General features: G+C 44.2%; 1 protein-coding gene across 2 annotated transcripts in view; it reads left to right on the plus strand.

Moving 5' to 3' along the window:
- MYZAP (myocardial zonula adherens protein) overlaps positions 1 to 18,605 on the plus strand; it is an 87,246-nt gene that overhangs the window by 13,742 nt on the left and 54,899 nt on the right. For both annotated transcript variants that reach the window (XM_037053979.1, XM_037053980.1), the window contains exons 3-5: positions 8,485 to 8,640; positions 12,317 to 12,409; positions 16,039 to 16,152. In XM_037053979.1, coding sequence (XP_036909874.1) covers positions 8,485 to 8,640; positions 12,317 to 12,409; positions 16,039 to 16,152 — 363 coding nt within the window. The remainder of the gene's footprint in view (positions 1 to 8,484; positions 8,641 to 12,316; positions 12,410 to 16,038; positions 16,153 to 18,605) is intronic.

The raw sequence follows: 18,605 nt of genomic DNA on the forward strand, positions 1-18,605 counted from the left end.
ACCTTCTCATTTCCCTGTTACCAGTGAGAATGGCCATCCTGTCTTATGTTTGTTCATTGTATGTATTTCCTTCAGAGCCATCTGAGTTTCATCTGTTTCCACAGGGATTCTGCTGGAGTCATTTCATGAAACCAACTCATTTCCTGGTTGGTCTGCCCTCACTAGGCAAGTTCACATATTGTCTTCTAAACCCCTGGGGTCTGCTTCGTCCTCAGAACCTTTGCTAAGTAAGACTCAAGCCCAGGCCTGGAGTCTCTTCCCAGCTGCTCTCAGTTTATCCACATCTCCCTAGTTCTTCAGGGCCTGCTTCCCTGAGGCCTTCCCTGACTGCCTGTGCTTTGGTGATTATCTCTCCTGAACCACATGTACCCAGGCTGCCCCTCTTTCCTGGCACCCAATCACCTCCGCCAAGAACTCCCACATGTCTGTTTACCAGTACATATTCCTGTGAAAATCGTGTACAGCATACACTTTTGCATGTGTACACACATATAGAAATGAGGTGGTGTCTGTTTCTCTCGCACCTGCCTTGCACATAGTAGGTGCTTCACGAATGACTGTTGATTATGATGATTCAGTTTTATATTGGTCTCCTAGGCTAGCTGTCATAACAAAGGGCCGCGGACTGGGTAGCTTAAATAACAGAAGTTTACTGGCTCACAGTTTTGGAGGTTGGAAGTCTGGGATGAGGTGTCAGCCAGCAGGGCTGTGCTCTCTCCGAAACCTCTAGGGAACAATCCTTCCTCGCTGCTTCCAGCTTCTGGTAGCCTCTGGCAATCCTTGGCCATATTACGGCAGCATCCCTCTAGTCTTCACGTGGTGTTTTCTGTGTCTGTGTGTGTCTCTCCTTTTTATAAGGACACCAATCATGCTGGAGTAGGGCCCACTTTAATGACTGCATTTAAATTGGACCCAAGGTCCAAATAAGGCCAAATTTTGAGGTCCTAGGGATTAGGATACCAGCATATAGTTATTTGCAGGACACAATTCAACCCATAATAAGCTTCTTTGTAGAATATAATCATCTTAAACTGTACTAACAACTCAGATGAATTAACCATGGACTTTTATTTGTCTACTAAAAAGTCAGTAATAATATGGGAGAGAAAATGTTGGTTATTTTGTAGGCACACATTTCATTTGAGAAATTGATAAATGTGGAATGTGATCTTTATTAAATTGTCAAACATTAAAATTAATGTTGGTAGTAGATAATTTTGAAATTAACCCCATATCATTTTCTAAGAACTTTGTGAATGTAGGTATGTATATTTCTATCCAAATCTGTATGCAAGGTATTCTTAGGTACACACACACACACACCTTTACACATAGAGAAATAAGAGACAGAAGCAACACCAGCTATGAGAGATTTATCATGTTGAATCAGGTTTTTTTCCACATAGTTGAACTTTTGAGAATATAATCTGAGCTTTGCTGATTTTGAGTCTGTGTGGTGGTGAAGCCTTTTACAAATTGACAAAGGAGTTTGGAGCTGATAATCTTTTTTTTTAAGATTTTATTTATTTATCTTTAGAGGGGAAAGGAAGGAGAGAAGGAGGGAAATATCAATGTATGGTTGCCTCTTGTGAGTCCCCTACTGGGAACTAGCCTGCAACCCAGGGATCGAACCGCGATCGTGTGGTTCGGAGGCTCGTGCTCAATCCACTGAGCTACACCAGCCAGGGCTGGAGCTGATAATCTTTATAGTAGCTTTTACATATACCTTTTTTAAAAATTGATTTATTTTTTGAAGAGAAGAAGGGGGAAAGATAAATATTGATTAGCTGTTACACTTATTTATACATTCATTGGTTGATCCTTGTATGTGCCCTGACCAGAAATTAAACCCACAACCTTGCCATATTGGAACGATGCTTTAACCAACTGAGCTGCCTGGCCAAGGCTAGCAGTAGCTTTTTTTTAAAAAAAGATTTTATTTATTTATTTTTAGAGAGAGGGGATGGGAGGGAGAAAGAGAGGGAGAGAAACGTCAATGTGTGGTTGCCACTCACGTGGCCCCCACAGGGGACCTGGCCGCAATCCAGGCATGTGCCCTGACCGGGAATCGAACTGGTAACCCTGTGATTCACAGCCCGCGCTCAATCCACTGAGCCACACCAGCCAGGGCAGCAGTAGCTTTTAATATCCCACCATTGTAGGTGTCCTTCAGTGACCTGTGTTTTTAAAGAATCCGTTTCTTTCTAGACCTTTGAGAACTCTGAGTGAGAGAGAGCAAATATACATATATGTATGAAAAGTTGGAATTTTTATGGCCCAGTAAAATGTTTAAAAGGAGGAAATCCTTGCCCTTGGGTTTTATAGTCTCCTTTCCTTAAAACCCCTGGATGAATAAGCCTGCTGAGTTCCTGTCTTGGCGTGATTGTTTGTAAAACAGCACAGGCCGTTGCCAGGGGAGGGAGTGTGCTGCCTGGCGCAGGTGGGGCTGGGGCTGCCCTGGCCGACAGCACGCAGGTCTCTCTTCCTCCCAGAGGCAGTGGCACCTGGAAGGGGAGCACAGGAAGGGGCTTGGGTCCTAGTCCAGGCCCTGTTTCCAACCTAGAGAGTGTTGGGGCAGTCGGGACATCTCTAAGGGCCTCATTTTCTTCTGGCAAATGGAAACATTAGCCTAGAACCAGGATGTCTCCAGGCTTTGTTAGCTGTGGAACTCCACTCCAATGAACACGTAGGGAAGTGCCACCAATAAGAGGGAGAGTGCGGCAGCTGTGGTGTCTCATGGGTCAGGGCTGTGTGCTGCCCCAGTGGTGTCCGCGCTGCCCTGCAACTCCATCAGACACTGAGGAGGGGAGGGTTTGCGGCTCCCTTGGACCACACAGCTCTTCGTTTTTCTAACCTTCCGGGACTCTGTGATTCTCTCCCCATATGAAGGACCCAAGCAAGTTGAGAGGTTAGTAAATTTGATGACTGTGATGGAAACAATGGGAAAAAAAAAACAAGAAGAGAGAGGTGAACAGACAGAAGCATCCAGACCAATACGTAGACTTTAGTTGGCACCCACATCCTCAGAAATGCAAAGACACCGCCACTGATAATAGAACCCGTCAGTATCTACTAGTGCGCCCAGCAGCCTGCTAAGTGTTTTGTACGTACTACTCTGCATGTTTCTTAGAGCGACCTTCTGAAATATTATCCCTGTTTTGCTCTTCAGGACTCTGAAACTCAGTCAAGTGAAAGGCTGTGCAGGGCCACACAGCTAGTACCCAGTGGATTTGTAATTCCAACTGGTGTCTGTGACTGGGCCATGTTGCCATGGGAACACCAACTTCCAGTTTCTCCTATCAAGAGAAGTCTGTTTAGGGTATTTAATCAGTCCAGGTTACCTAAGGTGTCTACTGTAGCACTGAGTTCCAGAAAAGAAGTTCCTGACCACCTTTCCCCACCCACCTCACCCCAATATTGTCTTTTTCCTTGGGGTCGTGAGGCCTAAGCATCTATTGTCTGCTCAGAGACCCAAAGTTTCATCTTCAAGAAGTAACTTTCTATCAGGATACTATATTTAGAACTGCATTCTCTTTGGGATTTCTGCATGGCTTGAAGTTTTTCTTTTTCTTCTCATATATAAGTATTCAAAGTGACCGTTCCCCCCCCCCCCAAGCATGATTTTATTTAGGAAGGGATCTCTGTCAGTCTGTGAGGTTGTCAGAAGTAAATATCTTAATAAGCCAAAGGTTTCCGTTTCTCTGAGGAGCCTGGGATGCCCATCCCCTCCCTGTTTCTCTAGTAGCCTGTGGCTCAGCTGTTTTGTTCATTGTTGTCATAAGGCCAAACAATGTCAAGTGTCAGTAATGACCAGGGCCTAGTAATTTGCTAAGATGGACACACAGGTCGGACAGGTCAGGGCACATTCTTGAAAGTGACACCCTGCCTGAAGGATGGATAGCGTGCCCAGCGGCCCAGCACTCAGCTCTCCTGGGTCAGCTGCTGCCCTCAGGCTGGAAGACGAGGTCCAAAGCAAGACATTTTAGACATAACTCAGCTTCTAGTTTGCAAGCCATTCAAGTCATGTTATGGTCCATCTTTGTGGTATTGGCAGCCTGGAGGTATGACCGTCTGCCCAGCTTGGCCTCTGGGGCCGAGGCGGGCTGTGGCCAGTTAGCAGGAACAATTTGGATTTATGTTAGATTGTGTTCTGCTGTTCTTCATTCCCCCAGAGCCCTTCTTGTCCTAGGGGCTTCCTTCCTCTGCCCAGATCAGTGTCTGGGGTGACCAGACACTCCAAGTACTCGGGTGCAGACCCACTTCTAAATATTTTGCTGCCTTCCTTCCTTCAAAACATATTTATTGAGCATCTCTTAATGCTGAGTATTGGGGATAGAGCCCCAAATACAGCAGATACTATCTCTTCCCCGATAGAGCTTATCTTGTTGTAAGATCACAGGTTCTGATTTAGGGTTTGGAAGATATGGGCACCTGTCACTGTCCCCGCTAAAGCCCTTATAGCAGGAATTTAGGCTGAGTTGGATTTCCATGGCTTCTCCTTCCTTCTAAGGCACTGGCTGATAAATATCTCTTTAGGGAAAACAGCCATAATGGGAGCCTGTAAGTAAATGTCAAGCTATACCCCAGGGAACGGTCTCTCTCTGTTGTACTGATTATGCCTGTTGTTAATTCTACTGCATTTCACATGGGGATTCTGGGATGGCCTTTCTATTGGTGGTTTCCTTTTCCCCTCGTGGCAGTAACTTTCTTTGCATTCCATGCATTTATGACAGCTTTTGTTTTCAAGGAGATTTTGCCCAGCGTTGTCTCATGACCTGGAGACCATTAGTGGTCCTAGTGTACATTTTTTTAATTTGATTTTTAATACTAAGCAGCATTATAAAGAAGCTTGAGAAAAACTTTATTTTGGAGCATTTCAAACATAGACAAAAGGAGACTAAAGCATGTAATGAGTTGTTGACCCTTCACCCAGCCTCGGCTACCCTGAACTGCAGTCAGTCCTGCCCTGTCTACACGCCATCTACTTCCTCCACCTGGTACCTAGATGCCATAAATGTTTACTTAAGTACATTTCTCTGAGAGATAAAAACTATCTCCTAACATAATCACAGTGCTATTATCATGCCTGAAAAGTTAATATTTATCTTATAGGGAGATATATTAAAGATGTGAGTGCAGGAAAATTCAGCCACAAACATAGTGACAAAAATCACTTTTTTCATTTTTCTCTGTGTTCTCCAGTTTTTGACCAAAAGCGTACTGCCATTTGGTAAAGACGATAGTGCTCTCAGCTCCTTTGCAGCTTTACTGGGTATCAAATTGATGGTTGGGGAAAAACCATCAGCACACCTGCTGCTGCTCCAACACCTAAGAGGAACCAAGGGTGTTCCCTCCTGCGGGAGCCAATGTACGTGTTGTGGGTAATTCCCCAGAACCTCTTCCAACTTCTAAAGCTCCATATTGGTACAGCAAATATTTACTGAGAAACTCACTGCATCTCAATCATTGTTAGATGCCAGGGATTATGGTGGAAAAGAAGACAAACAGGGCCCTAGACTTCTAGGAGTTTCCACTTGATAGGGGAGCAGGGCCTTCATACATAACTCTACTAATAATCACTTCAGTGTGGTTGTAGTGAATGGCAGGAAGCCCAAGCAGGCTGAAGGACCGGGGAAGCCAAGCAAACAGCCTGTGTCAATGCCCAGAGCCAAGAAGGAAGTTGGCTGATGAAGGAACTGAAAGGAGGCAGTGAGGCTGGAGTTGGGTGGAGGCTGAGGGGGAGCTGGATCGTGGGAGGCTGGAGGAGAGCCTCCCCATCCTGGGCCCGCCTCTTCCCGATGGCCCAGGACCCAGAGGACTGACTGCCATGCGGGCACATGAGTTCCAGATCCTCTCCTGACTCTTGGCCATTTTGAAGGCATTGTAGTCAGAGAGCTTATGTTTGGGGACACACAGACAGGCACTCAAATGCTGCCACCTTGGAAGAACTAGTAATAGTTACACAGAAGGTTATTGTGGGGATTAAAAACCATTGCATAATCAAATGGCTAGGCAATAAACATTTCCCCCTTCTTTCTTCATAGATGCTCCTTCCTTTTCCCTGTCACAGCCCCGCAGCTCCTCACGCTGCCTCAAGAATCCCCTCCTTGAGGAGAGGCCCCTGGTGGTGGCCCTGCTCCTGAGCCCAGTCATGAGCTGGGCCCTTCCTTGGGTGGGGGGCAGGGGGGGCTTTCTTTCAGACCCTGATCTTGTAATAGTTTTAGTTCTTTAAAAATTGAAATAAGTCATTAAGTAAAAAATAGTGTCTTTTTGGCCCCCCAAATCAGAGAATATAAAGGAAAAAAAATGAAATCCAATTTGACGGAGGAAACTGGCATGAAAGGTTTGGATTCTATCTTTCTAGATGTTTAATATGCACACACATTTTTAAAACCAAAAAATGGGAATATGACATTACTATTTTTCACTGAGTGGATCTTCAGTGCCTTTCCCTGTGCATAACTTTTAGATCTGCATCTTTAGAGCGGCGTTTCGCAGACCCTGGGTCCCCGGTGGTGTGTGTGATGGCTGGTGGCCCTCATCTCCCCTCGTGCAGGGAGGCAGCGTCCTCTGTGTCTGACCAGCCACACATTTTCCTGGCAGCCAACACACCTGTGAAAGCCTGTGCTCTACAGAGACACAGTTCACCAAAGCTTTCTGTCGTCATTTGCTTGCTTTGCAGGAACCAGGTGGAGGCCAAGACTGAAAGAGTGTGCTTTTGTTTCCGGTACAGGGGGAGTTGCATTAGAGCTTTTCCTCTTTGTAATTACATGCCCAGTAAAGCGGGGATGTCTACCGCCAGCTTGTCACTCACTCCACCAGGACTCATTCCACAGAGCACTCGCCTCAATGTGATGTATAGATTTCAAAAGTTCCATTAGTGTTGTGGGACCCAACTGTAAGAGACTCAAGTGGAAGCACTTTCCAGAATCAAATTTAGAGTGTTCCAGCTCCTCATGTCCCCTGACTCCCCAAGTGCGTGCAGAAGGGTGAGAAGCAACGAACATTCTGTTTTCTTACTATTTAAAATAGCTCACATTGTAAGCAGGTACTACGGAAGGGCATAAAGAAAATAACTGACAGTTATCCTGACCTCTAGCCCCACTGTCCCACCCTGCTGTCCTCTCCCTGCTGTCACCACTATTTCTGGTTTGTCATGGATTTTTCTAAACTTTTCTAAACATTGAATGGATGAGACCATAAGATATTCATTATTCTTCCATAAATGAATGATTCTAAAATACAATTTACAGTTTTGTATGCCAAAATATTTTGCAAGTGCATGGGAAGAAATGATGCAAAGATGATTTAAACATTAGGGGGAAAGCAGAGTGGCCATTATTGAATTCAGGCTTCTGTACAGTGATTGGTAAAGTACTGGGGTCATCCCCCAGGGAAAATTGGGGGTCAGCCAATTTGTTTATGAAGTCTCAGTCCCTGGTCTTGATTTTTTCCTCGCCCCTTCCTTTTAAGGTTGTGGAGGTCCTGACTGTCCTCCTACATGTAACAAAGCCCACAGTGCGGGGAGGGGTACTTCGAGCAGGCAGAATTGGGCTTGAATCCAGCTGCATGACTGTTGTTAGCAAGTTACTTTTCTGAACATTAGTTTCCTCAGTTACAGAGAGGACAATCACTAAGTCACATACTGGCTGTGAAGATTAAATGTGCTAGGAACATTTTTCCAGCTTACAGTATGTGCTCAACAAGTCTTCATTTCTTTTTCTTCTACTTCCTGAGCCTTCATTCTAGGAGGTGTATTAGGACTTGGATGTGTTACCTCTTCCCAAGAGCATTTTTCCTCCAAAACTGATCAAAGCTCTAACTGAAGGAATGAAGGAGCAGAAAGATTCTTTGGCAGTGAAGTCACGCCCCTCTGTCTGGTTTTTCAGCAATATTTCATGAATAGTCATAACAGGTTGGGTACTCACCACATGTCCCTTTCTCAGAGCTGGCCCCAGAGTCAGTCCTAGCCTCAGAGGATAATTTGGCTGCCAGGTGGTGCCAACATTTCCCCTTGAGTGTCTCAATCTCATGTATTTCAGGCCACATATTTAGTGAGGAGGTTGAAGACGTACAGAGGAACTGGTACAAGGGGAGGACCCACGTTACTATGAAGGTTAGAGTTCAGACACTTGCTTTTGGTGTTGGGTTCAAAACAAGTCTATCTGGTCCTTTTATGAGAATTAGAAAAAGGCCCCCCCCTCTGGGAAGATGGGGCCCTGCAGATGCACTTGTACGTAGGTGGAAAAGCCTTAGTAGAAACTAGTGAAGGGTACTTGGCCTCCAGGGTAAAGGCAGACTCTGCCCATGCCAGGTGTACTTGGTGAGCAGAGGCCGGGTTTCTGCTGGCCTCTGCCCGCTGCCTGCCGGGCACCCCAGTGCTGGGCACAGCCTACTCAGCCATGTACATTGGGCCTTTATTACAGTAGTTGTCACTCAGCCTAAAGAGTCACTATTCCTTTCTCTTCTCCTACTTTCTTCCAGCATCCTGGCCCAAGCAATGGGGAGCCAAACAGGAAACTTCCTCAGGGTGTTGTCTATGGCGTGGTGCGAAGGTCAGATCAAAACCAGCAGAAGGAGATGGTGGTGTATGGATGGTCCACCAATCAGCTGAAAGAAGAGATGAACTACATCAAGGACGTGAGTCATTTAAGGATTTTGTTTGTTTCTGGCTTATAAGAGGGTAGAACTGGAAGCTTTGATGTGAATGTAAAAAGGCATTTTGGAAGAATTCTTAGCATTATCATTTTAGATGAAAATGTTTCTACATAACTTTATGCTCTTATTTAGAGTTCAAACGTAATTCTGCAATAGGGCATAGAGTGAGCTTCTGGGTAGTACTAAATAGGGCTACTGGGGAGACTGATGACTTTCTTCTTTAGTGTGGTTTTGCTCTTAAGTGGTTTTGCTTATTATAGTGGACACTCCTAATGCATGAATTTGGACAGCTGTATAAATTGGGATGCTTTTGGACACAGGCAACAGAAAAGCCAACTCAGAAACAAAAATTTGTCTCCTGTGGGGATAAGCCTAGGTGCACGTGGTCTCCAGGCATGGCATGTCCAGACTCCTATTGCTCTGAGTCTCCCTGAGTTCTTTCTGCCTTCAGCCCCAGGCTCATAATATCATGTGAAAGCATGACAGTGTCTAGAGGAAGAAAGGAACCCATTTAATCTCTGGTTACTTTACAAAGGCTTTACGTTAGGCTTCTCATATCTCCCTCACCAGGGCTGAGGCACATGCCCATCCCAAATCCAGCACTGGAGAGGGGAATGGGATGACGGTGGCTGGTTAAGACTAGTTGGGTTGCAACCGAGACTGAGAAGTCAACCACAATAGACATTGTTAAACCCAGGCCAGTCAATGCCATTTCTTTGTGTTTCATATTACATTTTTAATCTTTTTAAATCATGGAGGTTGATTTTTTAGAAAATTTGGAAAATACAAAAATATAATAAGAGGAAAACAAAATCCCCAACCCATAATTCCACCATTATAACCAGAGCAGTTGTTAGCATTTTGGAGATTTTCCTTCTAAATGTTTTCTTTCTTTGTTTCTTTCTTCCTGTCTGTCTATCCATCCATCCATCCTTCATATATCTTCATTTCTCTTTGTTTTATTTTTTAGTCTCTGTAGATTGACCCATGAATGCTTCTATTGACCAAGCCAGAGTGATTACTTAGGAAATGAGCTGCTCTGACACTGATGGTCCTCAGACCCTGACCTGTGGACTAGAGGTGCCCATGGGGAGCAGAGGTTTTGTGGGGCCGTGGAGCACCCATGGACCTTGCTCTCAGATAGGCCCAGCCAAACTTCTGTGCTGGCTAGGTTCAGTTTTCTCCTGCCTAGGTCAAGCGGCTAACTCATGCATAGGAAGGGGCCCCTGAGATCAAAACCTCCAGCTTTGTGTACCCAATTGTATTTGGGGGGTTTGTGGGTAAAACACAAAGTCATGTTGTCAGCTTTTACGTGTTTTAAAAAAAACATTTATTGAATATTGAAAATAATAAATAATTTGGGTGTTTTCTTTAATGGTTCATGAAGGTTTTAGATACTTGCATAATCACAGGGAATTAAAAAAATCTTGTTTTGATGAAAAAAATAATAATACATGCTTAACAGAGAAAATAAAGTTCAGAAAAGCTACCCACTTATACAAATGAACAGGACATGTGGGACAGTCACTCGCATCAACTCTCCAGTTATTCAACTGCCGAAATAGAATTTTTAACCTTCAGAGTATCTTAGTCTTATTTTTCCTGTGTAGGAGAAGCTTGGACACTTTGGGTTTTGGGTATTTTTCTCCTGGAAATACGTAGTCCTTCATTTACGTGCCCCAGATGACATGGCACTGCTTCAGAGGTAAACCTTCCAAGCAGAGAGGAGAGCTGCAAATCACTCAAGACAAGACAGCAGGTTTAGGCTGGCTGTGAACGAGGGTGACATAAGTCCAGCTCACAGGAGCGGTTCTGACCAGAATTGCCCACCTCCATCATTCTCTGCAACTGAAAATTAGTTTCCAGGTCCCCCTTTTGCAACTGGCTTCGAATCTGTCCCTGGACTGCTCATTCCTGTGCAGTTATGGGATTGTTTGTCGTCTCCCACTGTGAGTCATTCTGGTCCAGCTGGCTTCCTGAGTATTTGCCACCAGTTCAAGATCACACCTCCCTGCTCCCCACCCCACCCAGGACAGCAGCATGCGGGCCAGCTCAGGGCCACGATGAAAGGCATGCCCACAGTGAAAAGTAGTGATTTGGGCCTCGTTTTCTCAAAATGTTTGTAGTTAATGGCAAGAAAGTAAACAATTATTAGCTTTTATTTTTCAGTTACATTCAGTATTATTCCATATTAGTTTCAGATGTACAGCAAAGTGGTTAGAAAATTATGTACTTTATAAAGGGGTCCTCCTGCTTCAGATACCACCTGGCCCCATGCATAGCTATTGTCATATTATTGACTATATTTCCTGTGCTATAGTATACATCTCTGTGACTGTTCTGGAACTACCAATTTGTGCTGTTTAATCCCTTCACCATTCTCACCCAGTCCCAACCCCCCTGCCCCTCTGACAACTGTCAGTCTGTTCTCTGTGTCTGTGAGTTTCTATTTTCTTAAAAGTATACTATTATTAGAGTTCATCTGGAGAAGGCTTGGCATCTTAACTGGCCCCCCTAAACCTCCAGCAGTATCCAGACACCCCTAATAAACATACAGTCTAATTTTAAAATGTGCTAATTCTGCAAATGCAGCTTCAAGATTAAGTCCCCCATGCTGTCCCCTATATGCCTTTGGTCATTCTAACCAAACAGCTGCCTTCGCCCTTCCTGTAGTAGAAGTTGCAGAGATTCCCTGTTCCTTTTCTTTTTTTAAATTAAAGATGTCATTTATTTATTTTTAGAGAGGAGAGTAAGTAGGGAGAAAGAGGGGGGGAGAAACATTGATTGGTGGCACACTCCCCGACCGGGGACTGAGCCCGCATCCCAGACATGTGTCCTTACCAGGAACTGACCAGGCGACCTTTTGCTTTGTGGGCCAGTGCCCAACCAACTGAGCCACACTGGTCAGGGTGAGACTTCCTTCCTGTTCTATCTGAAGATTCCTGAGCTCTTTGTCCATCCTGGGTACCAGAAGAAGGGAGAGGACAGGGACTATTTGTAAGTGCCACTGCAGAGAATCTCAAATAGTATTTTGTGAATATGTGTTTGGGAGATCACCTTGACTGCTGTTGTATTTAGTGCCTCGTGTATTATTAGCAGTCATTATTGAGGAGCTGACTTCCAAATTATGGGCTATCCCATAATTATGGGCTATCCAGGGCTCATACTTCCCTGCATTACATTCCAGACATTGGGTTGCTTTTTGGCAGTCAGAGCAGGGATGGGGGAAATTAGAGGTTGCTTTCGTTTTTTGGTCCTCTTACCCATGTTGTGTTTGTAGTCAACTTGTTAAAATTTTTCTGCTTGTAACAAATTTGTGATAGGAAAAGGGGTAAACTTTGCCTGAATTGTGGTTTGAAGGTGATGGGTGAATTTCAACAAAGCATTTTTTTCTTCAGAGTTTATTATTTGAATAATTAATACTTATTAATAACTATACTTATATAATAATGTTTATCATTATTACAAATGTAGTTCCCTTGGCTTCTAATTAGGTATCAAAAGTGATCTTATTCCTTAATTTCCCAAACTGTCTGTTCTTAAGATTTTGTTTTTGTGGAGTCCTTTTTATATTAGGGTTTCTTAAAAGATTTGGAAATCATGCATGGAAAATGTTATAGCTTGATATCTAACTAGTGGTACTCTTTGTGGGCTGCAGGTGAGAGCCACTCTGGAAAAAGTAAGGAAGCGAATGTATGGAGACTATGATGAAATGAGACAGAAAATTCGACAGATCACCCAGCAACTCTCAGTAAGTCAATAGCTTAGTGATGTGGGAATATGAGGGATGATGGTGCTTAGAACTCCCTCCCAGTGGCAAGTGTCTGAAGATATTTGATTTTACAGTGTTATTTATGAATGGAATCATATTTTAAGTGAACTGAGGGAATTTTATTGCAGAATAAAGTTTATTTATTATTTAAAAGACTTTTTTGTAGCAAGAATACCCTTCCTTATATCTAAGCATTCCCTCCAAAGTCAGGAACAAGACAAGGAAGCTGTCTGTCACCATTGTCATTTAACATTGTGTCTGAGGTGATAGCCAATGGAATTAAAGAGAAAAAACTTAGAGGTATAAAAACTGGACAGGTAGATATAAAATATCTATCACTATTTATAAACTATATAATTACTTAACCCCAAAGCCCTAGTGATCCAATGAAACAAAAAACTATAAACAATAAAATAGTTCTGCAAAGTAGCAGGGCAAAAAAGTAACAGATACATACAAAGAGGCTTCGTTGTATAAAAACCCATGAATTAGAAGAAATAACAGCAACAACAACCACAGAACCTCCCAAGCCTCCAGGAGTGGCCTGCAACGAGTGGAAAGATGCACCAGGTGCCTACAAAGGAAGACTCGGAGGCATCGTGAGATGTCAGCGCTGCTGAGCGAGGATACAGACTTCGCACAAGCCCCAGATACCAATGGGTTTTTATTTTATGCTCTTTTTCTACAACTGGACTAGGTGATTTCAAAGTATACAGAAAATAAATACAAAGAGCTGGGGAAATTCGGCGGGGTGGGGGTGGGGCGGGGACCAATGAGGGAAACTAGCCCTATTGCTATTACAAGAAAGTGAAAATGCCTCGGAGATTGAAATAGAGTAGTATTGGCATATAAATCAATTTAAATAGATTTTAAGAATTTAAGTAGGCATCAATTTAGAAAATTCAGAGATGTACCCCAGTGTGTGACAAGTGTAGCATCTCATGTACGGGGAAAAAAATGGACCAGTCAGTGTTTGCTGTCGGGGTGCAGTTATATACGAACAAATGCCAAGTAGATGAGTGCTAAGAAATGAAGCGTGCAAGTGCTTCAAGTGCCAGAAGAAAATATGTGTGAATTCTTTTGTGTTCTTGTGGTGGGAAAAACCTTTTATTATTATTATTATTATTATTATTATTATTATTATGACATGCAGTACCAAAACCAAAAAAGAAAAGGTTGCTAACTGTGACCACACTGAAATAAAAAACTTGTGCTGTCAGAAACATCATGATCCCAGTCAAATGACAAACAGGGAAAAATTAATTGCCCTTCATGGAGATAATAGGCCAATTTTCTGAGTATTTAAAGAGCACCTATGAATAAATAAGAAAAAGCCTGCAATTCATAAAAATAGGCAAAATATTTGTTACTGATAATTGACAGTAAAGGGAAGATGAAGCGCTCTTAGCTGCATGACTAGATGGTCTGCCTCTCTCTCCATGAGAAATTCAGATGAAAAGCATCCTGAGATGTGGTTTTTCTGTCGTGGATCAGCAAAACTGCAGGAGGGGACAAGGCACTGTGTTAGTAGTGCTGTGGAGAAGCAGGCAGGTTACTGGGTGGGGGGTAGTTTGGGGTTTCTCTTACGCACAGCAATGTGCCACTGTTTGCCAGAATTATAGGTGCCTATATCCTCTGACTCAGCAGTTCTATTTCTAAGAATTTATTCTATAGATAAACTCTCACATATGTGAAGTGATGTATGTGTGAACTTGGTCATTACAGCGTTGTCTGCAGTAGTAAAATCATTGGAAACCTGAGTGTCCATTAAGGAGGAGAAAGTGAAAGAAATTATATTTCTACAATAGAATTGTGAAAAAAGAATAAAAAAAGAATAAAAAGAGTAAGCTCCTCAAAAGAAGGCATGGGAAGACTGTGAAGATTGTAGAGTAGATGGTGAAAAGGCAAGATGCAAGAAAATATAATGTGCTACCACTTATATAAAACAGGAGGGGAAATAAATGTATCTACATTGTTTTGTGTGTGCACAAAAAGTTGCTAAAAGGATAATGAAGAAAGTAATTAAGAGATTCTTTAAAAAATGATTTTATAGAGAAGGAGGAAGGGGAAGAGAGAGCAAGAGAGAGAAAAACATCAATTTGTTGTTGCGCTTATTTATGCATTCTTGGTTGATTCTTGTACGTGCCCTGACTAGAGATCGAACAGATTACCTTGGTGTGTTGGGACGATGCTCTGACTAACTGAGCTACCTGGCGAGGGCTGAACAGCCATTCTTAATTGAAGAGCAGAGTGAGAAGGTGGTAGCTGAGCAGATGGCACAGGGAGATTTATTTTAGTTTATACCTTTTAAACTGCTTGAACTCTGTAATTGTATTACCTATTCAAATATTTTAAAAAGACAACCTTCCTCTGGTTTAACCAAACTAATGCTTGTGAGAAAAAAATAAAAAAATATTTGTGATTAGTAATCGTGAAGAAAAAGAGTCCATGTATATATGACATACTCTCCGTAAGGTTTAATAATTGCAGGTCAGAAGCACAGTTCCAACAGCCATACATTACATTAGAGTTTACTTCAAGGCTTGCCGTGAGAGTATCTGCTTAAGCAAGACCTATTGCCTCGATTATAGGGGCAAGGGTTTATAAACATATCCACCCAGCCCATTTGCCCTGGCATGTAGGAAGAGATTTGTGAAATTCTCCCCTACTTATGGAAATTCATTCTGCTATCCACTGACAGACACTAACACCTTTAATTAATGTCAAAGGATTGAATTTGCAAGAGATACATAAACAAGTCTTCGCACACCCTTGTTTCCTCATGCTAGAACTATCACGGGAGCTTGTGTCTCTGCCTACAGCCTCCTCCTCCTCCTGGCCACACCACATACTGCAGCCAGACTGATTGCTAAATTACTGCTGTGTGCACACGCCCCTGGACAAGCACATGCCACCTGTGCTGGGTCCTGGCCTGCTGTTCCAACCGTCTCCCATCCCCGGGGTGCACCTCCTTCTGTATGGGGCCTGACTGCTTTCTGTGGCCCTCACAGGGGTCCACCCCTGAGCCTTCCCAGAACTCTTCCCCCAGCTCTGCTGCCTACCTGCTTCTCTACACGTGGTCCTCCTTTAAGGTCTAGCTCAAGACTGGCCTCCTATGATCTCTCTCAGACACGTCAAATGCACACTACCCAACAAGGACAACACAACAACAGCAGCAGCCATAAAATGACTCTTGAGAATTGGCTGAGCCCAAAGTGTATTCTTTCTGTGGTGGGTAGAGAACGGGAGGGCACAAGGAGATGTTACAACTGAGTTTGCTTCCAGCTGTGCCGCTTCTTAGCTCTGTGTGCAGATCCTTTAAGTCCTCTGATTCTCTTTCTTCCCTATAAAGGGCGGCTTCTGGCTGCTGCACAGTGGTGTTGTGAGGGCCGTGGCCCAGTAGGTGGATGTGTAAAAACCAAAGGAAAAGGATTCTTGTCTTTCTGATCTCTGGGCCATGCAGATGTTGACTGCTTCAGTTTAAAGCTGTACATGACATGTCATTGATGTGGCTGTGGCTTCTATCAGGAGACAGTTCCAGCCTGAACAAAGATTGTTGTAGCTGTGTATGGATTGGCTTTGTGTAACTGTCTCTTCCACCTGTCCAGGTTTCACAGGCGCAGAAGGACTATCTGGAGAGTCACATCCAAACACAGTCGTCAGCCCTGGACAGCTTTAATGCCATGAACGCGGCTTTGGCGTCAGACTCCATTGACCTGCAGGTATTCCTTTGCTCACTGTGCGATGGGGCGCCCTCTGTCGTCGTGCAGGCAAGCTGAGCCTAGAGTGGACCCTGTCCCTTTGTGAAACGCAAGTCACAACAGGATGTCCGCAGCTCAGGACTCGGAATCCTTTAAGTGTGGCCACAGTGAAGCCGTGCCAGGAAGGGGATGCAGGAAGCACTTCCAAGCTGATGCTCTAAGCCTTTGTGTTGTGTTTCTTTTGCCCTTAGTAAAATGGGGGCTTGGGTCCTGGGTTTTGTGATGGAGATGTCACTTGCTCCACTAGATACCCAAGTGGTCTTAAGTGTCAGTGTCTAAAACAACACATCAGCTCCCACCCTCTGCAGCCCTGGTTTCCAGGAAGTTCCACTGAGTCATAGAGAAGACAGACTGGACCAAAGGCAATCTGTGTTCATTTTTGGCAGGTCAAGCACTTTTTCCAAATTCAGCAATTATTTTGCAGTAAAAGAAATCATGTGCATTTTAAAGACTCTTATAGTACCCAACAGGGAACAAGAAAGCTCCAGGATCTTACATTTGTGCAAATGTGTGTTGCCCACCACCTGCAAGGGGCTTGCTGTCTTGATTAATTCAATTTGCTGGGAATTTACCCTTCAGATGCTGCCATTGCTGTTCTTTCCACTGAGCCCTCCCCACTTGAACATGCAAATTAACTTGAAAATGACCAAAACAAAGCGTATATTCACTTGAAACAGTGTCCCTTGGCTTCAGTGTCCAAATATGCAAACAATAGTTTCTGCCCTGCTTCCAACTTTATTTGGCTCTTATCTTTTTACCCTTCTCTTAAAAGTTCCATAAGCTATTTCATATCCTCTCTGGTTTTATATAAATAGTTTATCAGATAAGCAAACAAATGTTCGTGTTCGGGTTATCCACTTCCCCTAGAAGCTAGTGTTCTCTAATAACAACTGTTGGGGCAGCAGGGCCACAAACAAAGCTAGGCCACTGTCCCACAGCAGGCCTGGGTGGGCCCCTTGTTTGGATCTGTCTGGGAGGCCCATTTCTGGCGGGGCCTCTGCGTCCCACCCTTTTCCTGGCCTTCCTGGTGCACGCCAGTTGTGCGCTGGCCGCAGGCCAAGCCCTACCTTTATTCAGTGGCCTTTGTTTTCCCTGACTCCTTCCCCCAGGGGTCTCACCGAGGCTCCCTTTCCTTTCTCCTGTACTTCTTCTCACTCCTGGCCAACTAGGAAATGCAGTACCTCACCTGAGCTCACCCTGGCTGTTGTCCGGGCTAAGTTTCTGGGTTTTCTTACCCATGTTACTTCTGGTTTGCGATGCTACTGACACTCCAGACATTTACTTCAGAGGTCAGCTGTCAGGACAGGCTCCACCATAACCCAGGCCCCTTGACTGATTCCTAGTTATGGTCCAGCCCCTTAGTCCCAGGCAGACAAAAGAACCTTCTAAGGGAAGAGATTAAAAATCATTGTTAAAAAGAAGGAGAAGGAGAAGAACTGGAGGAAGTGGAGGAAGGGGAAGAAGAAGAAAAAAAAGGAGGGAAAAAAGGCAGAAAAGAATGGTACCATCTCAGAGCCAGGAAACTCAATGGAGTCTGAATGCAGTTGGTTTCTTATTTCTGCAAGGCCCCAATGTCTTCCATTGCCCGTGCTACCCCATTTTTTTGTCATTATGTACAGTGAGACCAGACCCTTGGTTTGATTTCATAGAACATCAGAGCTGGAACGGGGGATCCCAACCCCCTTATTTTATGGATACATAGACGGAAGCCAGATGAGGGAAATGACTTTAACAGGTGTCTAGCTAGTGGGAGAGCCAGGACTAGAACCGTGGTCTCCTGGGCCAGAGGTAGGTTCACGAGCACAAGAGAAGTATCGGGAAAGCCGGTGGGGCCCGGAAAGGGGAGGATGAGCCATGTGGTTTCTGTAGCCTCTTGCGGCTTCATTGTATAGTGATTCCATGCTTCCCAATGGCTTCCATATTTATTACCTTTGAAAGTGCTGTCTCTGATTCAAGTATGTTTAGGAGTGAGGCTTTTTATCCAAAGTAGAGGCTAAGGATTTAGGGGAGGGAGCTTTAGACACTGATCCTCTACGAAGAGGACAAAGGTGTTAGACAGTTTGTCCACCACCAGAGTTTCCAAATCTCCTGATTTAAAATAGCGGATGATGGCAGGGAAGTGGTAGAAGGCACCCAGAACCCAGCGTCCAGTGTAGGAATTCTGGGAAGGAAGCGTTTCTCTGTAAGGAGAGTTAAGTAAGTAGAATGTGAGGCATCAGTAGCAACACTCCTCATTTAAACATTCTTACTCCAGTGGGTGGCCGGGACTATAATTAACAGGCTTTTGACACTTGTCAGGCGCTTGTCTGAGTCACCGAGCTCTGTTCCCTGGTACTCCTTCACCCCCACCCTTCTCTGCCCGAGGGAGCAAGGGAAGCGGTTGCAGGCTTTACAGCAGCCTCAGCCAAGTTGTC

Source organism: Sturnira hondurensis, unplaced genomic scaffold, assembly GCF_014824575.4.
Source record: "Sturnira hondurensis isolate 20B ecotype Veracruz unplaced genomic scaffold, ASM1482457v3 Scaffold0008196, whole genome shotgun sequence".
In the NCBI taxonomy this organism is placed as follows: Eukaryota; Metazoa; Chordata; class Mammalia; order Chiroptera; family Phyllostomidae; genus Sturnira; species Sturnira hondurensis.